The sequence below is a fragment of the Taudactylus pleione genome, unplaced genomic scaffold (genome assembly GCF_031769625.1).
Source record: "Taudactylus pleione unplaced genomic scaffold, aTauple2 ptg001012l, whole genome shotgun sequence".
NCBI lineage: Eukaryota > Metazoa > Chordata > Amphibia > Anura > Myobatrachidae > Taudactylus > Taudactylus pleione.
The window spans coordinates 814,824-839,381 of NW_028285413.1; the positions used below are offsets into that span (position 1 = coordinate 814,824).

The 24,558-nt window shown below is 47.8% G+C and overlaps 1 protein-coding gene across 1 annotated transcript in view; it reads left to right on the forward strand.

The window, feature by feature from the left end:
* Positions 1-24,558, forward strand: part of LOC148454303 (usherin-like) — a gene marked incomplete at both ends in the record, with an annotated part of 948,215 nt that overhangs the window by 768,082 nt on the left and 155,575 nt on the right. The window contains 3 exons of the mRNA XM_088461074.1: positions 3,319-3,647; positions 4,755-4,877; positions 22,141-22,304. Of these exons, the coding sequence (XP_088317200.1) occupies positions 3,319-3,647; positions 4,755-4,877; positions 22,141-22,304 (616 nt within the window). The remainder of the gene's footprint in view (positions 1-3,318; positions 3,648-4,754; positions 4,878-22,140; positions 22,305-24,558) is intronic.

The window sequence follows — 24,558 nt, forward strand, 5'->3', positions numbered from 1 at the left end:
TTGTCAGGAAAACAAGACGGTGTGAGGCCTCCTGAGCATGAATCCTGATCGCCAAATCAATGAGCAAACTGCTTATGCTGCCGTGAATACACTGTCTTAAGAGCTCTGATGCTTTCACGCTTTACATTGCCAAGATACAGTCTGACAATCCCACGAGCCGGAGGGAGACTAGCGAGCGTAGCGCTGTGTGCTTTACCAGTTCATCGGATGCCATTGTTTAAACACTGTCCTTGAGATTTAGAGAGGTGCAAAGTGCAGCTCTAGCCTCAAAAATCTTTTGGTGACATTGCGCCAGAATGTGCGCGGCCCAAGTGGAACTAATAATTCCAGCATGCCCTGACAGCAGAAAGCCACAGGCTGCGTAAGGCTGTTGAAACGTGCAGACAAGCTCGCGTAGCAATGCGCAACATTTTACTTACATTGTCATTTATTGTTCCTTCTGCTTTTACGTGTGACCGGTTATGTGGCGGTGTCGATAAAAACAATCCAACTATTATAATTTAAAAGAGAGCTGAGGCGGTATCTGGTTTCGCAGTGGCTAATTTATGCACACCCTTGCAACGGCGTTGAAACGCACTGGGTTTCAACGCCGACCGCCCCCCCCGGCACCACCCCCAAACGGCACTTCCTGTCAATCACTGTGCCACGGGTCTGCATATCCTCAGCAGTCCCGAACACAGTGGCTAGTACGCAACGATTGAGCGATTGCGTGCGTATAAGCACCTGCGTTCCCTGCTGAATCAGGCCCTAAGCCACTCTATGTAAATTGTACACAAGGGATGTAACATATTTTCGCAGCCCCCATCTTAGCACTAAGCAGCTATCATGTGACTATCACGACTATTCAATACATTTCTAACCTATATAGTATAACTTACAGTACTTATTTTTATTTAGGGCTTTTTGATTACAAGTTAAGTTTTATCCACACTTATAATTTTTCAATTTATCTTGAAGCGTGTCCCAAGAGAGTTTTATTTTGTCTCTTTGCCTCTGTACAGAAGTATTTATTACTGCTTGATAGGAAGAAATAGTAATTTCCTTGAATATCAGGTTAATGGCAGCTGTAGGACTAAGGAAGAAAACGTGTATCAGGGGATGTAGCCAGGAAGCCGACTGTCAGATGCCGACTCTCGGCTTCCCGACTGTCAAATCACGGCATGGGAATAATGATAGGCATCAAAATCCTGACGCCTATCATTATCCACCCGCCGAAATCCTGACGCCCGGCATAACAAACTAAGGTGAGCCGGGTGACGAGAGGGGGGGGTGAGGTTTAGGGACTCCCGGGGGGACTTTGGGTTAGGCTAGGGGAAGGGGGGTTAAGGTTAGGCACCCTCGGGAGGGTTAGGTTTTTAGGGTGCAGGGAGGGGGGTTAGTGTTAGGCACTAAGGGGGGAGGTTAGGATTAGGCACTATGGGGGGAGGTTAGGGTTAGGCGCTATGGGGGGAGGTTAGGATTAGGCACCAAGGGGGGAGGTTAGAGTTAGGCACTATGGGGGGAGGTTAGGGTTAGGCACTATGGGGGGAGGTTAGGATTAGGCACCAAGGGGGGAGGTTAGAGTTAGGCACTATGGGGGGAGGTTAGAGTTAGGCACTATGGGGGGAGGTTAGGGTTAGGCACTAAGGGGGAGGTTAGGGTTAGGCACTAAGGGGGAGGTTAGGGTTAGGCACTATGGGGGGAGGTTAGGCACTATGGGGGGAGGTTAGGGTTAGGCACTATGGGGGGAGGTTAGGGTTAGGCACTATGGGGGGAGGTTAGGGTTAGGCACTAAGGGGGAGGTTAGGGTTAGGCACTATGGGGGGAGGTTAGGCACTATGGGGGGAGGTTAAGGTTAGGCACTATGGGGAGAGGTTAGGGATAGGCACTGTGGGGAGAGGTTAGGGTTAGGCACTGTGGGGAGAGGTTAGGATTAGGCACCAAGGGGGGAGGTTAGGGTTAGGCACCAAGGGGGGAGGTTAGAGTTAGGCACTATGGAGGGAGGTTAGGGTTAGGCACTAAGGGGGAGGTTAGGGTTAGGCACTATGGGGGGAGGTTAGGGTTATTCACTATGGGGGGAGGTTAGGATTAGGCACTAAGGGGGAGGTTAGGGTTAGGCACTATGGGGGGAGGTTAGGCACTATAGTGAGAGGTTAAGGTTAGGCACTATGGGGAGAGGTTAGGGATAGGCACTGTGGGGAGAGGTTAGGGTTAGACACTGTGGGGAGAGGTTAGGATTAGGCACCAAGGGGGGAGGTTAGGGTTAGGCACTAAGGGGGGAGGTTAGGGTTAGGCACTATGGGGGGAGGTTAGGGTTAGGCACTATGGGGGGAGGTTAGTATTAGGCACTATGTGGGATGTTAGGGTCAGGCACCCCTAAGGGAGGGCTAGGGTGGGAAAGGGGTTAGGGATAGACTTCTTACCTCCGCTGTCGGGATCTTCACCCATTGGGCTACCCGTGTCAGGATTCCAACTATTGGCCTCACCTCTGGCAGTCATACATACCGATTCTGTATCAGATATAGGGTCTATTTACTAAGCAGTGTTAGGAGACAGAGTGAATAGTGATAAGGTGCCAGCCAATCAGCTCCCAACTGTCATCTCACAGGCTGTGTTAGAAATATGACAGTTGGGAGCTGATTGGCTGGAGCACCATTTATCATACACAGTGACAGCTGGGAGCTGATTGGCTGGAGCACCACTTATCATACACAGTGACTGTTGGGAGGTGATTGGCTGGAGCACCATTTATCATTCACAGTGACTGTTGGGAGCTGATTGGCTGGAGCACCATTTATCATACACAGTGACAGCTGGGAGCTGATTGGTTGGAGTACCATTTATCATACACAGTGACATTTATCACTCGTTTTGGTGACAAAACCCGTTAGTAAATGAGGCCCTGATAGTGACAGTCTGTTATTGGTGGTTAGAAGTAATCGGCTCTGCAATGGTTTTATCTGTATATTATAAGGGAGGCAGAAAAAAAATCTGAAGCCTTAGTGATCCCACTGTGTGTATTAGACGGCACGTTTCGTGGGCGCCTATGCAGAATTACGGCCTATTCAGAGGTGACCGTCTGCCTGATGTCACACACATCTCTTGCACAAGGTATAGGCCTGGAGCAGATCTATGTACTAAGCCTTGGATAGAGAGAGATAAAGTGGACAGAGATAAAGTACCAACCAAACACAGCCTGTAAAATGACATTTAGGAGCTGATTGGTTGGTGCTTTATCTCTCTCCACTGTATTTCTCTCCAAGGCTTCTTTCATAGACCCCTGAATGTTTTATCTGGTTTGTTTAATTTAATGTGATTTCTTATTTCTTTTCATCTCAGGTCACTTGGAAGCCCCCACTGAAACCGAATGGAGACATATTGCGCTATGAGATCCGCATGCCAGAACCGCGCATTATTATAACTGACACAATGTTACTAAGCTACACCGTTACCCGTCTCATCCCTTACACTGACTATGCTGTGACCATCGTGGCCTCCACTGGAGGGGGGGTGTATCTTGGGGGCAGTACTGAAAGCTTGCCAACATTAGTGACCACTCAGCCGGCACCCCCTGAGGGCGTTAGCCCGTTATCCGTGGTTCCTGTGAGTGAGACATTCATAGCCCTTTCCTGGCAGCCTCCTTCAAGGCCCAATGGACCCGACATAAGGTAACGTGGAGATCATACATGTCGTTCCGAAACAGCCTTTTTAGCAGAACAACAGAAAATACAGGATAAAGCTGCCCTTGGAATTGTGGGTACAGATATGCAAATATCACCTTTTCTACATGTGGCCTGCTTGGTCTTTGGCGTGTTTAATATATGGTTCCACAGGCATAAATAAAATTACAGCGCATCATTATAACCCCAAGCTTTTCCTGCAGCTGTGTACGGATTGGAGAATCGCAGCAATGGCTACTGCTGGTGATAGTCGGCGGTAGCTTTTTATAAATAGGAAAAAAAAAAAACATTTCTGGTGGAAACAGCCATTGTCGCCAGAGAGAGGCTCTTTCCCAGCTTCATAAATAGATCCATAAAATTAAAAAACTTTTTTGAAAATTAAGATATAAATTTTTTAATTTTTTTTTTGTTTAAAATATATGGTATTGCACATATGGATTATGAATATAAATAATAGTTTGGTAGTTTCATTTTACACCCATTTATATCCAAAATCAAAAACATTTCTCCTTTAGGTACATAACATGGGAGTCCTATACTGCAGAAAATACCAAGATACGTATATTACATATAGATGAATACAAATCGGTCATTGGTGTAAACTTTCTGAAGAGATGCTGTAGGAACCCAAATAATTCATTACTGCATTTATAGTATTAAAATGTCAAAAAAAAGCTCTTCGATAACAGAAAAAAAACATTTCTAATATACCTACTTTATATAAAAATCCAGAATACAAAAAGATAAAAATCAGAATTTCAGCCTAACAATTATTAACGATGCTTTTATTTTATAATCTTAGATTAAAATACTGTAATCGCCAATGCACATAGAGGAACGGAGATATAAACTGAGGTTTGATAGCGGGCCGGCGGACGCAGCGTTCACGATAAAAGCTTCTCTATGTGTTAATGTTTTTCTTTAAAAATAACACTTTTTTTTTTTTCCCCGTAGCAGAATAAGTTTGGAAACCTCGGCGCGTTTATCTGAGCAATTTTGCAGCTGTAAAAACAAAATAACGTTTGAAAAACCCCTGTTTTTGTTTAATATTATTAGTGGAGATAATCCGGGCGCTCTGCTTGTCTTTTGTGCTAGATATGAACTCCTGAGACGTACAATCCTGCAACCACTTGCATCAAATCCCCCTGAAGATTTAAATCTGTGGCAGAATATTTACTCAGGAGCTCAGTGGTTGTATGAAGATAAGGCTCTTAGCAGGTAAGATTACACAACGGTGAAAAAAAAAACCAAGTGCTGCCATTTTTAATAGTGCGCGTTGTCTACAGAGAACACAATTTTGTAGCAGCTTCTTCATCACAATATAATGTCATCATTTCTCTATTGTGGAAGAGGACATGTGGAATGTATCTCCTAATAGAGTCAGTTACAGACGAAACACAAAAACAGAAACACTTTGACATATAGCGTATATATTTCATTGCGAGGTGCAGGAACGCACAAAACAAAAGTGACCTATAGATGGTTTTCTTCATGTTTTGGGAACGTGCAGTTTGGACTGACACATACGCATTGTTTTGTGGTTATTGCGTGGAATCAGTCTTGCGAAAGATAATACACCCATTGCAGGCTTGCCTACCCTCCCGATTTGGTCGGGAGCCTCCTGAATATCGGGTGCCGCTCCTGACCCCCCGGAAAGGCAGCCAAGCCTCCCGGGTGCCGCCTACCCCCCCAGACTACTAGTAAAAAACCCCGCTGTGGGGGGGCACGATGACGCGATTCGCGCTGAATCGTGTCATCGTGGCTCCGCCCCCTGCTTCACAATGCCTTTTTTCCAGCATTGTGAAGAGTGGGCGGGGCCACGATGACGCGATCGTGCGGTCACGCCCCCGGCACTGCCCCCAAAACAGCATCATAGCCCGGCCACGCCCCCCACAGAATGCAGGCATTCAGCTCCCTCCCGGAAGGAGGGAGCTGAATGTCGGCAAGTATGACCCATTGGCGTGTTTTGTGGCATTTGGCGAAAGACAAGAGTGCGCATACTCCATACGACATGTCAAAGGTGGTTTCTCTATTGATATGCACATATTAGTCGCTGACTGGTCTTCTGGATAAATATTGTGAAGATGAAATTGTGTGACGCTAATTCCGATTTGGATACATCGGCGTCCGCCCCGACATTCAGCTGCGGCAGCCTGCGCATAATACTTCCATTTGCTAATGCGACAATCCGCCTGTGTATTCCAAAAAGCTATGCATCTGGATGTGCAATTCCATCCCACCCAGCGGCGGATATTACCCAGGGGCTGCAGAGCCCCCCTGTAGAATCCGCCACTACAGTGAGCTAGATGCAGTCCGTGACCGCACAGGCTACACTGTGACTGGCAGTGTCTTCCCATTGGAAGCGCCACCTGCCAATCACTAACAGGACAGCCAGCCCCTGGAACTGCCAGTTTGAGCTGCGAAGACGCTGCCAGCGGATCAACTGCGTAACCATCAGGCATCTGAGTAATCACGGTGTCAGGGCCAGTAAAGCTGCGTCCAAAGAAGCAGCAACTGGCTTCAGCAAGCCCAGAAAACAGGGCCAGCATGCCTCCATTTTCCCCATTAGGGAGAGCGAGCAGTGGGTGTGTGCTCTGGGGTATGATTTTATTCATTAGGGCGGGAGAGCAGTGGGTGTGTGCTCTGGGAATGATTTTATTCATTAGGGCTTTGGTAGGGGAACAGGGGTAAATTACCCCAAATGGGGTAAAAATGAAATTCCTGGGGGTAATGGACGGACAGCCGGGCATGCAGTTTATTCTTTGCATGACGGGCAGTCCGTCCATTACCCCCCGGAATGGAGTTCACGGTCGCCCGGCTCCTTCCCTGCAGCGCCGCGTTAGCCGGAGGCTGGAGTTCTCTTCTGAACTCCAGCTTCCGCCTCTCTCCATGCGCACTATGGGAGAGATGTCATGACTTCTCTCCCATAGTTCCGAGGAGCAGCCGGACGGACAGGACGGCGGCGGAAGCAGGAGCGGGGATTAAGGTAAGTGGGTTTTTTTTGTACAAGCGGCACTACAGGGGCATTATATGGGGCATTATATGGGGCACTACTACAGGGGCACTATATTGGGGCACTGCTACCGGGGCATTGTATGGGGGCACTACTACAGGGGCATTATATGGGGGCACTTCTACAGCGGCATTATAAGGGGCACTACTACAGGGGCACTATATGGGGGCACTGCTACCGGGGCATTATATGGGGGCACTACTACAGGGGCATTATATGGGGGCACTGCTACAGGGGCATTATATGGGGGCACTGCTACAGGGGCATTGTATGGGGGCACTGCTACCGGGGCATTATATGGGGGCACTGCTACAGGGGCATTATATGGGGGCACTGCTACAGGGGCATTATATGGGGCACTACTACAGGGGAACTATATGGGGCACTGCTGCAAAAGGGCCCTTTATGGAGGGCACTACTACAGGGGCCCTATATGGAGGGCACTACTACAGGGGCCCTATATGGAGGGCACTACTACAGGGGCCCTATATGGAGGGCACTACTACAGGGGCCCTATATGGAGGGCACTACTACAGGGGCCCTATATGAGTGCACTACTACAGGGGCCCTATATGAGGGCACTACTACAGGGGCCCTAAATGGGGACACTATTACAGGGGCCCTAAATGGGGGCACTACTACAAGGGCATTATATGAGGGCACTACTACAGGGGCCTTATATGGGGGCACTGCTACAGGGGCCTTATATGGGGGCACTACTACAGGGGCATAAGTATGGGGGCACTACTACAGGGGCATAACTATGGGGGAACTACTACAGGGGCATAACTATGGGGGCACTACTACAGGGACATAACTATGGGGGAACAACTACAGGGGCATAATTATGGGGGCACTACTACAGGGGCATAACTATGGGGGCACTACTACAGGGGCATTATATGGGGACACTACTACAGTTTTCTTCCCTTCAAATCAAGGTGGTGACATCGGTGTATCTAAAAAATATATATTGGGGTAAAAGGTAAAAAAAGTTCCTTGACCACTGCATTAGGGAGAGAGAGCAGTGGGTGTGTGCTCTAGGGTATGATTTAATTCATTAGGGAGAGAGAGCAGTGGGTGTGTGCTCTGGGGTATGATTTTATTCATTAGGGAGAGGGAGCAGTGGGTGTGTGCTCTGGGGTATGATTTTATTCATTAGGGAGAGGGAGCAGTGGGTGTGTGCTCTGGGTATGATTTAATTCATTAGGGAGAGAGAGCAGTGGGTGTGTGCTCTGGGTATGATTTTATTCATTAGGGAGAGAGAGCAGTGGGTGTGTGCTCTGGGGTATGATTTTATTCATTAGGGAGAGGGAGCAGTGGGTGTGTGCTCTGGGTATGATTTAATTCATTAGGGAGAGGGAGCAGTGGGTGTGTGCTCTGGGGTATGATTTTATTCATTAGGGAGAGGGAGCAGTGGGTGTGTGCTCTGGGTATGATTTTATTCATTAGGGAGAGGGAGCAGTGGGTGTATGCTCTGGGTATGATTTTATTCATTCGGGAGAGGGAGCAGTGTGTGTGTGCTCTGGGTATGATTTTATTCATTAGGGAGAGGGAGCAGTGGGTGTGTGCTCTGGGTATGATTTTATTCATTAGGGAGAGGGAGCAGTGGGTGTGTGCTCTCGGTATGATTTTATTAATTAGGGAGAGGGAGCAGTAGGTGTGTGCTCTGGGGTATGATTTTATTCATTAGTGAGAGGGAGCAGTGGGTGTGTGCTCTGGAGTCTCATTTTATTCATTAGGGTGAGAGAGCGGTGGGTGTGTGCTCTGAGAGAAGTGGGTGTGTGCTCTGGGGTATGATTTTATTCATTAGGGAGGGAGAGCAGTGGGTGTGTGCTCTGGGTATGATTTTATTGATTAGGGAGAGAGAGCGGTGGGTGTGTGCTCTGGGGTATGATTTTATTCATTAGGGAGAGGGAGCGGTGGGTGTGTGCTCTGGGTTCTCATTTTATTCATTTGGGAGAGGGAGCAGTGGGTGTGTGCTCTGGGGTATGATTTTATTAATTAGAGAGAGGGAGCAGTGGTTGTGTGCTCTGGGGTATTATTTTATTCATTACGGAGAGAGACCAGTGGGTGAGTGCTCTGGGGTCTCATTTTATTCATTAGGGACAGAGGCCCTGATTCAGAGCCGGACGCTCTGACGTAGTGCTCGCTCTGAGTCAGGGCCATCCCTCTTACTTTTTGGAGCGGCCTCCTGGCCGCTCGCATAGCTGTGGGTTACCACCCACAGCTATAGCGAGTGGCCAAAATGATGGTCGCGATGGTCAAGACCATCGCGACCATCGGGCTTGCGACGAGACCCTTGCGTTAGGGTCTCGCTGCCACAAGCCCTGGAGTGCTTTTGGCTCTATCAGAGCCAAAAGCTCTCCCACTGACATCACTAGTGATGTCAGTGGAGCCGGCCCCAGATGGTAGGCGTTCCCATGGGAACGCCTCCGTCTGGGCAGCCATGCCCCCGGCACGCCCACCAAAGGGGACGTGCTGTCAATCACCATCGACAGCACGCCCCCTTTGGTGTGAGACCTATAACGATGGCTTGGCCGTCGTTATTCTGGTCTCGCGCATGCGCACGATGGAGCCGCCTCCATCGTGCGCATGCGCACTTGGGCAACATCGACCCGCTTGCGAGCGCGTCTGAATCAGGCCCAGAGAGCGATGGGTGTGTGCTGTGGGTATGATTTTATTCATTAGTGAGAGGGAGCAGTGGGTGTGTGCTCTGGGTATGATTTTATTTATTAGGGAATGGGAGCAGTGGGTGTGTGCTCTGGGTATTATTTTATTCATTAGGGAGGGAGAGCTGTGGGTCTGTGCTCTGGGGTGTCATTTTATTAATTAGGGAGAGGGAGCAGTGGGTGTGTGCTCTGGGGTGTCATTTTATTAATTTGGGAGAGGGAGCAGTGGGTGTGTGCTCTGGGGTATGATTTTATTCATTAGTGAGAGGGAGCAGTGGGTGTGTGCTCTGGGGTATTATTTTATTCATTAGGGAGAGAGAGCATTGGGTGTGTGCTCTGGGGTCTCATTTTATACATTAGGGCAGCGGTTTTCAACCGGTGTGCCGCGGCACACTAGTGTGCCGTGGCCGGTTGTGAAGTGTGCCGCGGGGCTGTCAGAGCCACCCGGCACATTTTACTGTACTTCAGCATCCCGGGCCGCTGAGCTCCTCTGGGAGACTCAGGCGCGACCGGGTAGTGACCTGCAAAGATGCGGCGGTGTGACATCACAGGTCACGCACGCCGCGTTGTCCACTGCCCTCCAGCCCGCTCTGCCAGCCAACGCCCTGCGCCAATCAGCCAGCCCGCGCTCTGTCTAGGCAGGCTCTGCAGCCTGCCTGGAAGCCCACCCGCCCGCACGCAATCCTGCTGCAGTGTGAGTGACAAGGGGGGAAGAAATGTGGGTTTTGTGGGGACCAGACATTTTTTTCTTCTTCGTGGGTACCAGCCATAGTTTATTTTTTCGTGGGAACCAGTCATGTCATTTTTTTTAGTGAGAACCAGCCATATGTTATCCAGCCATATATTTGCCTATAGTGGGGAACAATGTGTTTTGTTTTGTTTTGTTGTTTCTGTGGGGCCAGCCATAGGTTTCTTTTTCTGTGGGGCGCAATGTGGTATGGTTGTTTTTTTTGTGGGGAGCAATGTGGTTTTTTTTTTTCTGTTAGGCCAGCCAATGGGATTGTTTTATTCTTGTGGGGGCCAATGTAGTGTGTTTTTTATTCTTGTGGGGGCCAATGTAGTGTGTTTTTTATTCTTGTGGGGGCCAATGTAGTGTGTTTTTTCATAGTCCGCGCACACCGCATCGCCGGATAGTGTGCCTTGGCAATTTTAAAATCTTGTGTAGTGTGCCGCGAGTTAAAAAAGGTTGAAAATCACTGCATTAGGGAGAGAGAGCAGTGGGTGTGTGCTCTGGGGTATGATAGTATTCATTAGGGAGAGGGAGCAGTGGGTGTGTGCTCTGGGTATTATTTTATTCATTAGGGAGAGGGAACAGTGGGTGTGTGCTCTGGGGTATGATTTTATTCAATAAGGAGAGAGAGCAGTGGGTGTGTGCTCTGGGGTATTATTTTATTCATTAGGGAGAGAGAGCATTGGGTGTGTACTCTGGGTATTATTTTATTCATAAGTGAGAGGGAGCATTGGGTGTGTGCTCTGGGGTATTATTTTATTCAATAGTGAGAGGGAGCAGTGGGTGTGTGCTCTGGGTATTATTTTACTCATTAGGGAGAGAAAGCATTGGGTGTGTGCTCTGGGTATTATTTTATTCATAAGTGAGAGGGAGCAGTGGGTGTGTGCTCTGGGGTATTATTTTATTCATTAGGGAGAGAGCAGTGGGTGTGTGCTCTGGGGTATTATTTTATTCATTAGGGAGAGAGAGCAGTGGGTGTGTGCTCTGGGGTATGATTTTATTCATTAGGGAGAGGGAGCAGTGGGAGTGTGCTCTGGGTATTATTTTATTCATTAGGGAGAGGGAGCAGTGGGTGTGTGCTCTGGGTATTATTTTATTCATTAGGGAGAGGGAGCGGTGGGTGTGTACTCTGGGTATTATTTTATTCATTAGTGAGAGGGAGCAGTGGGTGTGTGCTTTGGGGTATTATTTTATTCATTAGTGAGAGGGAGCAGTGGGTGTGTGCTCTGGGGTATTATTTTATTCATTAGGGAGAGAGCAGTGGGTGTGTGCTCTGGGGTATTATTTTATTCATTAGTGAGAGGGAGCAGTGGGTGTGTGCTCTGGGGTATTATTTTATTCATTAGGGAGAGAGAGCATTGGGTGTGTGCTCTGGGTATTATTTTATTCATTAGGAAGAGAGCGGTGGGTGTGTGCTCTTGGGTATTATTTTATTCATTAGGGAGAGGGAGCAGTGGGAGTGTGCTCTGGGTATTACTTTATTCATTAGGGAGAGAGAGCAGTGGGTGTGTGCTCTGGGTATTATTTTATTCATTAGGGAGAGGGAGCAGTGGGTGTGTGCTCTGGGTATTATTTTATTCATTAGGGAGAGGGAGCAGTGGGTGTGTGCTCTGGGTATTATTGTATTCATTAGGGAGAGAGAGAGCAGTGGGTGTGTGCTCTGGGTATTATTTTATTCATTAGGGAGAGAGAGCAGTGGGTGTGTGCTCTGGGTATTATTTTATTCATTAGGGAGAGGGAGCAGTGGGTGTGTGCTCTGGGCATGATTTTATTCATTAGGGAGAGAGAGTATTGGGTGTGTGCTCTGGGTACAATTTTATTCATTAGGGAGAGAGAGCAGTGGGTGTGTGCTCTGGGTATGATTTTATTCATTAGGGAGAGGGAGCAGTGGGAGGGTGCTCTGGGTATTATTTCATTAGGGAGAGGGAGCAGTGGGTGTGTGCTCTGGGTATTATTTTATTCATTAGGGAGAGGGAGCAGTGGGTGTGTGCTCTGGGTATTTTATTCATTAGGGAGAGAGAGCAGTGGGTGTGTGCTCTGGGGTATGATTTTATTCATTAAGGAGAGAGAGCAGTGGGTGTGTGCTCTGGGGTATGATTTTATTCATTAGGGAGAGGGAGCAGTGGGTGTGTGCTCTAGGGTATGATTTTATTCATTAGGGAGGGAGAGCAGTGGGTGTTTGCTCTGGGGTATGATTTTATTCATTAGGGAGAGGGAGCAGTGGGTGTGTGCTCTGGGGTATGATTTTATTCATTAGGGAGAGAGAGCAGTGGGTGTGTGCTCTGGGTATGATTTTATTCATTAGGGAGAGGGAGCAGTGGGTGTGTGCTCTGGGGTATGATTTTATTCATTAGGGAGAGGGAGCAGTGGGTGTGTGCTCTGGGTACGATTTTATTCATTAGGGAGAGGGAGCAGTGGGTGTGTGCTCTGGGTATGATTTTATTCATTAGGGAGAGGGAGCAGTAGGTGTGTGCTCTGGGTATGATTTTATTCATTAGGGAGATGGAACAGTGGGTGTGTGCTCTGGGGTGTCATTTTATACATTAGGGAGAGAGAGCAGTGGGTGTGTGCTCTGGGGATGATTTTAATAATGGGGGGGTGGTCAGTGTGTGTGCGCTCTGGGGTCTGATTTTATAAATGGGGGAGGGGCAGTCTGTGTTATCATAGGGGCTCCAGTACATTGCTTTGCCGAGGGCCTATAATGCTCGTAAGACAGCCCTGCCGAGATGTGCTTATGAGCCTAATACTCTGGCATCATACCATCTGCCAAAATAGGTTTTTACAATCTAACGCACAGTAGATTTACATTGGCTAAGCAATCTACCAATAAACACATGTCCCGAAATAGAGCGTACTGCGGCAGCAAGTCCACAGGTAGTAGAGCTGCACAATTTAAGAGCCGAAATTGATGGTCCCCTTCGATGTCTCCAATAGCATTTGCTCCTCTGTGGCAGGAAATCATCGGCAGAAAAACATCGATGTTATGAACCATAGATATTTGCTGTCATTCCCCAATGCAACTCAAGTTTCTGTAGTTACTACAGTATTTAACAATTGGAAAAAAAAACAGAAAACATTTATTTATAACTTTCCTTGCCTCCATGCATGTGATTACTTCACATAAAAGGCCTTGCAATATATCCTTCTAAACAGTCATTGGCTTTGTTAAAGTAATTCTCATCTTACTTCCTTAATTAAATTTAAAAAAAAAATTGCTTAGAGGCGGCTTAAGTGTGGGGCTGTGTCCTGGACTTACCTAGAACCTGGTATCGATGGTGGGGAATCATTGCGCTCTACACAGTGATGGAAGTACCATTGAACATTGGTTCCTGATATCTGTCGATGGCCGATATTCATCTCTAATCCCTCAAAGGTTCTGAAATCAATGGTCTCTAAGCATTGTCAGAAAACTATCGATGGTTAATGAATGGGCAGACCATGACTGTACATGTACAAAGGAATAAGTAACCATCCTCAGACCTCTGCATTAGACCTCTGCCAATGATGTGCAACACTGGACCACGTCTATGGTAAAATTATCGGTCATTGCCAGCAAAATATTTACTTTTGTGTGCATTCAATGGTCGATGGCATATCCTACTGGGCTCCTGGAAACTCCCCCTAAGGTTGCCCCTGACCTTATAACATGGCCACTGTTTTTCACAATAGGTTATCTCAATAACTAAATAATATATTTTAACTAGTTTGGATAATAATAATGGGCAGCCCAATAAGTGTAACCTTTCTCAAAACAGTTTTTTTGTTCCCTGTAAACAGTTCAAAATAAAGGTATTTATTTCATATGCTACCAAAACAAATATCTATGAATCACTAAATCTGTCATAAAGAGTCCGCGGTAAGGCATTATCTATGGCGCTGATACCCCAGGGCATCACACGCAGGTCCATGCACTACAGATCATGTTATATGGGCCAGTTTGGGCCAGTGTGCAACATTATACACATATGTGATCATGTACATACTGTACACATGCAACTCTTTCCACAATGCACCTAGATATGCTCAGGTTTAGCAATGGTACCATGTCAGCGTAGTGCGTGTCCGCAGATATTGTGTTATGCAGTAGTGCCTGTTTCTGTGTGTGACCGTGCCTGTTTCTGTGTGTGACCGTACCTGTTTCTGTGTGTGACCATGCCTGTGTCTGTGTAACCGTACCTGTTTCTGTGTGTGACCATACCCGTGTCTGTGTAACCGTACCTGTTTCTGTGTGTGACCGTACCTGTTTCTCTGTGTGACCATGCCTGTTTCTGTGCGTGACCGTGCCTGTTTCTGTGTGTGACCATACCTGTGTCTGTGTGACCGTGCCTGTTTCTGTGTGTGACCGTACCTGTTTCTGTGTGTGACCGTGCCTGATTCTGTGTGTGACTGTACCTATTTCTGTGTGTGACCGTACCTGTTTCTGTGTGTGACCATACCTGTGTCTGTGTGACCGTGCCTGTTTCTGTGTGTGACCGTACCTGTTTCTGTGTGTGACCGTGCCTGATTCTGTGTGTGACTGTACCTATTTCTGTGTGTGACCGTACCTGTTTCTGTGTGTGACCGTGCCTGTTTCTGTGTGTGACCGTGCCTGTTTCTGTGTGTGACCGTGCCTGTTTCTGTGTGTGACCGTGCCTGTTTCTGTGTGTGACCGTACCTGTTTCTGTGTGTGACCGTGCCTGTGTCTGTGTAACCGTTCCTGTTTCTGTGTGTGACCATACCTGTTTCTGTGTGTGACCATACCTGTGTCTGTGTAACCGTACCTGTTTCTGTGTGTGACCGTACCTGTTTCTCTGTGTGACCATGCCTGTTTCTGTGTGTGACCGTACCTGTTTCTGTGTGTGACCATGCCTGTGTCTGTGTAACCGTACCTGTTTCTGTGTGTGACCATACCTGTTTCTGTGTGTGACCATACCTGTGTCTGTGTAACCGTACCTGTTTCTGTGTGTGACCGTACCTGTTTCTCTGTGTGACCATGCCTGTTTCTGTGTGTGACCCTGCCTGTTTCTGTGTGTGACCATACCTGTGTCTGTGTGACCGTGTCTGTTTCTGTGTGTGACCGTGCCTGTTTCTGTGTGTGACCGTGCCTGTTTCTGTGTGTGACTGTACCTATTTCTGTGTGTGACCATACCTGTTTCTGTGTGTGACCGTGCCTGTTTCTGTGTGTGACTGTGCCTGTTTCTGTGTGTGACTGTGCCTGTTTCTGTGTGTGACCGTGCCTGTTTCTGTGTGTGCCTGTACCTATTTCTGTGTGTGACCGTACCTGTTTCTGTGTGTGACTGTGCCTGTTTCTGTGTGTGACTGTGCCTGTTTCTGTGTGTGACCGTACCTGTTTCTGTGTGTGACCGTGCCTGTTTCTGTGTGTGACCGTGCCTGTTTCTGTGTGTGACCGTGCCTGTGTCTGTGTGTGACCATGCCTGTGTCTGTGTAACCGTACCTGTTTCTGTGTGTGACCATACCTGTGTCTGTGTAACCGTACCTGTTTCTGTGTGTGACCGTACCTGTTTCTCTGTGTGACCATGCCTGTTTCTGTGTGTGACCCTGCCTGTTTCTGTGTGTGACCATACCTGTGTCTGTGTGACCGTGCCTGTTTCTGTGTGTGGCCATGCCTGTTTCTGTGTGTGACTGTACCTATTTCTGTGTGGGACTGTACCTATTTCTGTGTGTGACCGTGCCTGTTTCTGTGTGTGACCGTGCCTGTTTCTGTGTGTGACCGTGCCTGTTTCTGTGTGTGACCGTGCCTGTTTCTGTGTGTGACCGTGCCTGTTTCTGTGTGTGACCGTGCCTGTTTCTGTGTGTGACTGTACCTGTTTCTGTGTGTGACCGTGCCTGTTTCTGTGTGTGACTGTACCTGTTTCTGTGTGTGACCGTGCCTGTTTCTGTGTGTGACCGTGCCTGTTTCTGTGTGTGACCGTACCTGTTTCTGTGTGTGACCGTGCCTGTTTCTGTGTGTGACCGTACCTGTTTCTCTGTTTTCTGTGAGTAACCGTACCTGTTTCTGTGTGTGACCATGCCAGTTTCTGTGTGTGACCGTGCCTGTTTCTGTGTGTGACCATGCCTGTTTCTGTGTGTGACCATGCCTGTTTCTGTGTGTGACCGTACCTGTTTCTGTGTGTAACCGTACCTGTTTCTCTGTGTGACCATGCCTGTTTCTGTGTGTGACCGTGCCTGTTTCTGAACACTAATAGCATTGTGCACAGAGGGCCTGATTCAGACCCGCTCGCTAGGCTGCGTTCGCATGTAGCCTTCCGATGTTTGCAATCTGCGCATGTATATAAGACGCAGTGCGCGTGTGTGAACCAGTCCATGCGATCGCGAAGCAAGTGCACCCTGTACACAGACGCACCACAAGCATGAGTGACAGGACGCGCCATTTGTAGGTGGCATGGTCAATGGTAGCGGGGGTGTGGTGGTGCGAACGTAGGCGTGTCTGTTCGTCTGAACGTCATTTCATGGGCATAATTAAGACGCAGTGGCAGCATACACGTCACACTCGCAGTGCTTGTGGAAGGGTCTGGTCAGCCACAAGTGCTGCGTATGGGTCCGATGTTACTCGATGTTACCGATTGTTGAATACACTTCCTGGAGATGACGTGTGTTACTAAGGGAAAGTGGGCGCCTTGTGTCACGCTGGTGGGCGTCTAAATACATACCGCGATCGGACGGCAAGACATAGTGGGCGTCATAATGTCTTGCTAGCGATTGCGGAATTTGCATACTTTGGCTGCTGACGGCTGCGTGCGAATGCATCCTAGCGAGCGGGTCTGAATCAGGCCCTGAGTACCAAGGAGCTGCGCTGCCCCAGCTGTCAGTACATTTATTTTCAGTTTAAAAAAACATTAATTTCACCTGTTAGTGAGAGTTTTAGAAGTGGAGATGTTGCCCATAGCAACCAATCAGATTCAAGCTAGTATTTTCTATAAGGTGCTAGTTAAATGTTAAGTAGAATTTGATTGGTTACTATGGGCAACATCTCCACTTCTATAAACTCTCACTTTAATAAATATACCCCTAGATATACGTAAATTCTGATCCCATTGCTGCTGCCATGCTCACAGAAGGGTCATGCCAGTGGCAGAACTCCAGGAGACAATGGAGTCATTTGCCGCCGGGCTCCAGCCCTTAAGGGGGCACATGGCTCCATTGTCCCCCGGGCCGTTCCGGGCTCTGCTATGGAGATGGAGCGCCGCTGATCGGCACTCCACCTCCAGCGGCGTCAATAGGGGGGTGCGGTCGCACCCCCTATTTGCCGGGCGCCCGCTGAGTGTGTTACCAGCGGGCGCCCGGCTCCTTCTTTCCCAACAGCGGTAGCCAGAGGAATGGAGCTTACACCTGAGATCCGCTTCCTGGTCCCGCAATGCACTAAGGGAGTGATGTCATGACGTCACTCCCATAGTTCCGAGCAGCGGGTGCCGGGGACAGAAGGCAGCAGCATTGGAGCGGGGTTTCAGGTAAGTATTGTTTTCTTCTTGTTTTGTATGTGTGTGCGCTCGCGGGGGGGGCTCACGACAGGGGGCATTACTGGGGGCTCACTACAGGGGGCATTACTGGAGGCTCACTCACTACAGGGGGCATTACTGGGGGCTCACTACAGGGGGCACTACTGGGGCTTACTACAGGGGGCATTACTGGGAGCACTACATAGGCGGCACTGCACAGGGGGACCACTACTGGGGGAACTACATAGCGGGCAGCAGCTGGGGCTGGCATAGGTGCTGAGGGGCTGGTACATTTTAACTTGGGAGGGGGGGGCACCAACATTTATCTTGCCTCCAGGCACCTGGAATGAAGTTACGCCACTGGGTCATACCATGGATTGTGAGGTTGTACCATGCTCCCCTCTGCCCATGTAGAGTAAAAGATGTTGAAACAGTGCTGCCATGTACACAGAAGGGTTATACCATGGATTGTGAGGTTGTGCCATGCTCCCCTCTGCCCATGTACAGTAGAAGATGTCGAAGCATTGCTGCCATGCATACAGAAGGGTCATACCATGGATTGTGAGGTTGTGCCATGCTCCCCTCTGCCCATGTAGAGTAGAAGATGTTGAAGCATTGCTGCCACGTACACAGAAGGGTCATACCACGAATTGAGAGGTTGTGCCATGCTCCCCTCTGCCCATGTAGAGTAGAAGATGTTATAGCATTGCTGCCATGTACACAGAAGGGTTATACCATGGATTGTGAGGTTGTGCAATGCTCCCCTCTGCCCATGTACAGTAGAAGATGTTGAAGCATTGCTACCATGCAGACAGAAGTGTTATACCATGGATTATGAGGTTGTGCCATGCTCCCCTCTGCCCATGTAGAGTAGAAGATGTTGAAGCATTGCTGCTATGTACACAGAAGGGTCATACCGTGGATTGTGAGGTTGTGCCATGCTACCCCCTGCCCATGTAGAGTAAAAGATGTTGAAGCATTGCTCCCATGTACACAGAAGGGTCATACCATGGATTGTGAGGTTGTGCCATGCTCCCCTCTGCCCATTTACAGTAAAAGATGTTGAAGTATTGCTGCCATGCACAAAGAAGGGTTATACCATGGATTGTGAGGTTGTGCCATGCTCCCCTCTGCCCATGTACAGTAGATGTTGAAGCATTGCTGCCATGTACACAGAAGGGTCAAACCATGGATTGTGAGGTTGTGCTATGCTCCCCTCTGCCCATGTAGAGCAGAAGATGTTGAAGCATTGCTGCCATGTACACAGAAGGGTCATACCATGGATTGTGAGGTTGTGCCATGCTCCCCTCTGCCCATGTACAGTAGAAGATGTTGAAGCATTGCTGCCATGTACACAGAAGGGTCATACCATGGATTGTGAGGTGCCTGCTCCTCTCTGCCCATGTAGAGCAGAATATGTTGAAGCATTGCTGCCATGCACACAGAAGTGTAATTCCATGGATTGTGAGGTTGTGCCATGCTCCCTTCTGCCCATGGAGAGCAGAAGATGGTGAAACATTGCTGCCATGCACACAGAAGGGTCATACCATGGATTGTGAGTTTGTGCCATGCTCCCTTCTGCCCATGTAGAGTAGAATATGTTGTAGCATTGCTGCCATGTACACAGAAGGGTCATACCATGGATTGTGAGGTTGTGCCATGCTCCACTCTGCCCATGTAGAGCAGAAGATGTTGAAGCATTGCTGCCATGTACACAGAAGGTTCATACCATGGATTGTGAGGTTGTGCCATGCTCCCCTCTGCCCATGTCGAGTAGAAGATGTTGAAGCATTGCTGCCATGCACACAGAAGTATTATACCGTGGATTGTGAGGTTGTGCCATGCTCCCCTCTGCCCATGTAGAGTAGAAGATGTTGAAGCATTGCTACCATGCACACAGAAGTGTTATACCATGGATTGTGAGGTTGTGCCATGCTCCCCTCTGCCCATGTAGAGCAGAAGATGTTGAAGCATTGCTGCCATGCATACAGAAGGGTCATACCATGGATTGTGAGGTGCCTGCTCCTCTCTGCCCATGTAGAGCAGAATATGTTGAAGCATTGCTGCCATGCACACAGAAGTGTAATTCCATGGATTGTGAGGTTGTGCCATGCTCCCCTCTGCCCATGGAGAGCAGAAGATGGTGAAGCATTGCTGCCATGCACACAGAAGGGTCATACCATGGATTGTGAGGTTGTGCCATGCTCCCTTCTGCCCATGTAGAGTAGAATATGTTGTAGCATTGCTGCCATGTACACAGAAGGGTCATACCATGGATTGTGAGGTTGTGCCATGCTCCACTCTGCCCATGTAGAGCAGAAGATGTTGAAGCATTGCTGTCATGTACACAGAAGGTTCATACCATGGATTGTGAGGTTGTGCCATGCTCCCCTCTGCCCATGTAGAGTAGAAGATGTTGAAGCATTGCTGCCATGTACACAGAAGGGTCATACCATGGATTATGATGTTGTGCCATGCTCCCCTCTGCCCATGTCGAGTAGAAGATGTTGAAGCATTGCTACCATGCACACAGAAGTATTATACCATGGATTGTGAGGTTGTGCCATGCTCCCCTCTGCCCATGTCGAGTAGAAGATGTTGAAGCATTGCTACCAAACACAGAAGTATTATACCATGGATTGTGAGGTTGTGCCATGCTCCACTCTGCCCATGTACAGTAGAAGATGTTGAATCATTGCTACCATGCACACAGAAGGCTCATACCATGGATTGTGAGGTTGTGCCATGCTCCCCTCTGCACATGGAGCGCAGAAGATGTTGAAGCATTGCTGCCATGCACACCGAAGGGTCATACCATGGATTGTGAGGTTGTGCCATGCTCCCCTCTTCCCATGTAGAGTAGAAGATGTTGAAGCATTGGTGCCATGCACACAGAAGGCTCATACCGTGGATTGTGAGGTTGTGCCATGCTCCCCTCTGCCCATGTAGAGCAGAAGATGTTGAAGCATTGCTGCCATGCACACTGAAGTGTTATACCATGGATTGTGAGGTTGTGCCATGCTCCTCTCTGCCCATGTAGAGCAGAAGATGTTGAAGCATTGCTGCCATGCATTCAGAAGGGTCATACAATGGATTGTGAGGTTGTGCCATGCTCCCCTCTGCCCATGTAGAGCAGAAGATGTTGAAGCATTGCTGCCATGTACACAGAAGGTTCATACCATGGATTGTGAGGTTGTGCCATGCTCCCCTCTGCCCATGTAGAGTAGAAGATGTTGAAGCATTGCTGCCATGTACACAGAAGGATCATACCATGGATTGTGAGGTTGTGCCATGCTCCCCTCTGCCCATGTCAAGTAGAAAATGTTGAAGCATTGCTACCATGCACACAGAAGTATTATACCATGGATTGTGAGGTTGTGCCATGCTCCCCTCTGCCCATGTCGAGTAGAAGATGTTGAAGCATTGCTACCATGCAGACAGAAGTGTTATACCATGGATTGTGAGGTTGTTCCATGCTCCACTCTCACCATGTACAGTAGAAGATGTTGAAGCATTGCTACCATGCACACAGAAGGCTCATACCGTGGATTGTGAGGTTGTGCCATGCTCCCCTCTGCCCATGTAGAGCAGAAGATGTTGAAGCATTGCTGCCATGCACACAGAAGTGTTATACCATGGATTGTGAGGTTGTGCCATGCTCCTCTCTGCCCATGTAGAGCAGAAGATGTTGAAGCATTGCTGCCATGCACACTGAAGTGTTATACCATGGATTGTGAGGTTGTGCCATGCTCCTCTCTGCCCATGTAGAGCAGAAGATGTTGAAGCATTGCTGCCATGCATTCAGAAGGGTCATACCATGGATTGTGAGGTTGTGCCATGCTCCCCTCTGCCCATGTAGAGCAGAAGATGTTGAAGCATTGCTGCCATGTACACAGAAGGTTCATACCATGGATTGTGAGGTTGTGCCATGCTCCCCTCTGCCTATGTAGAGTAGAAGATGTTGAAGCATTGCTGCCATGTACACAGAAGGATCATACCATGGATTGTGAAGTTGTGCCATGCTCCCCTCTGCCCATGTCAAGTAGAAAATGTTGAAGCATTGCTACCATGCACACAGAAGTATTATACCATGGATTGTGAGGTTGTGCCATGCTCCCCTCTGCCCATGTCGAGTAGAAGATGTTGAAGCATTGCTACCATGCAGACAGAAGTGTTATACCATGGATTGTGAGGTTGTGCCATGCTCCACTCTGCCCATGTACAGTAGAAGATGTTGAAGCATTGCTACCATGCACACAGAAGGCTCATACCGTGGATTGTGAGGTTGTGCCATGCTCCCCTCTGCCCATGTAGAGCAGAAGATGTTGAAGCATTGCTGCCATGCACACAGAAGTGTTATACCATGGATTGTGAGGTTGTGCCATGCTCCCCTCTGCCCATGTAGAGCAGAAGATGTTGAAGCATTGCTGCCATGCACACAGAAGGGTTATACTATGGATTGTGAGGTTGTGCCATGCTCCCCTCTGCCCATGTACAGTAGAAGATGTTGAAGCATTGCTGCCTGGGGGAGTGGGAGGAGACTATCTCTCGGGTAAATACCGGCAGACTGCGGCACAATAGTTGAGCGTAATGACGTAGCGCTAATTACTCTCCATCTCTTATCTTTAAGGTTTACATCCTATAAGTACAGGCTGATTGTACATAATGCGGTGGGATATACACTTGGCACAGACGTAATTGCCACAACGCTTCCGGGGTCGCCTTTAAGAGGAAGTAATGTAACCGCTCGGGCTGTCAACCACACCGCCATCGAGGCTTCATGGACCAAACCCAGTAAGTGTTCAGTATTGTATCTGCTGTACAAATGTGCACTATTCAGAATATTGGGGATGTACAAATGTGCGCTATTCAGTATATAGGGGATGTACAAATGTGCGCTATTCAGTATATTGGGGTTGTACAAATGTGCGCTATTCAGTATATTGGGGATGTACAAATGCGCGCTATTCAGCATATTGGGGATGTACAAATGCGCGCTATTCAGCATATTGGGGATGTACAAACGCGCGCTATTCAGCATGTTGGGGATGTACAAATGCGCGCTATTCAGCATATTGGGGATGTACAAATGCGCGCTATTCAGCATATTGGGGATGTAAAAATGCGCGCTATTCAGTATATTGGGGATGTACAAATGTGCGCTATTCAGTATATTGGGGATGTACAAATGCGCGCTATTCAGTATATTGGGGATGTACAAATGTGCGCTATTCAGTATATTGGGGAAGTACAAATGTGCGCTATTCAGTATATTGGTGATGTACAAATGTGCGCTATGCAGTATATTGGGGCTGTACAAATGCGCGCTATGCAGTATATTGGGGATGTACAAATGCGCGCTATTCAGCATATTGGGGATGTACAAATGTGCGCTATTCAGCATATTGGGGATGTACAAATGCGCGCTATTCAGTATATTGAGGATGTACAAATGCGCGCTAATCAGCATATTGGGGATGTACAAATGCGCGCTATTCAGTATATTGGGGATGTACAAATGTGCGCTATACAGTATATTGGGGATGTACAAATGTGCGCTATTCAGTATATTGGGGATGTACAAATGTGCGCTATTCAGTATATTGGGGATGTACAAATGTGCGCTATACAGTATATTGGGGATGTACAAATGTGCGCTATTCAGTATATTGGGGATGTACAAATGTGCGCTATTCAGTATATTGGGGATGTGCAAATGTGCGCTATTCAGTATATTGGGGATGTACAAATGTGCGCTATTCAGTATATTGGGGATGTACAAATGTGCGCTATTCAGTATATTGGGGATGTACAAATGTGCGCTATTCAGTATATTGGGGATGTACAAATGTGCGCTATTCAGTATATTGGGGATGTACAAATGTGCGCTATTCAGTATATTGGGGATGTACAAATGTGCGCTATACAGTATTTTGGGGATGTACAAATGTGCGCTATTCAGTATATTGGGGATGTACAAATGTGCGCTATTCAGTATATTGGGGATGTACAAATGTGCGCTATTCAGTATATTGGGGATGTACAAATGTGCGCTATACAGTATATTGGGGATGTACAAATGTGCGCTATACAGTATATTGGGGATGTACAATTGCGCGCTATTCAGTATATTGGGGATGTACAAATGCACGCTATACAGTATATTGGGGATGTACAAATGCACGCTATACAGTATATTCGGGATATACATAGGCGAGCTATTCAGTATATTGGGGATATACAAACATGCGCTATTCAGTATATTGGGGATGTACAAATGTGCGCTATACAGTATATTGTGGATGTACAAATGCGCGCTATACAGTATATTGGGGATGTACAAATGTGCGCTATTCAGTATATTGGGGATGTACAAATGTGCGCTATACAGTATATTGGGGATGTACAAATGTGCGCTATACAGTATATTGGGGATGTACAAATGTGCGCTATACAGTATATTGGGGATGTACAAATGTGCGCTATTCAGTATATTGGGGATGTACAAATGTGCGCTATACAGTATATTGGGGATGTACAAATGCGCGCTATTCAGTATATTGGGGATGTACAAATGCGCGCTATACAGTATATTGGGGATGTACAAATGTGCGCTATACAGTATATTGGGGATGTACAAATGTGCGCTATTCAGTATATTGGGGATGTACAAATGTGCGCTATTCAGTATATTGGGGATGTACAAATGTGCGCTATTCAGTATATTGGGGATGTACAAATGCGCGCTATTCAGTATATTGGGGATGTACAAATGCGCGCTATACAGTATATTGGGGATGTACAAATGCGCGCTATACAGTATATTGGGGATGTACAAATGCGCGCTGTACAGTTTATTGGGGATGTACATATGCGCGCTATACAGTATATTGGGGATGTACAAATGTGCGCTATACAGTATATTGGGGATGTACAAATGTGCGCTATACAGTATATTGGGGATGTACAAATGTGCGCTATACAGTATATTGGGGATGTACAAATGTGCGCTATACAGTATATTGGGGATGTACAAATGTGCGCTATT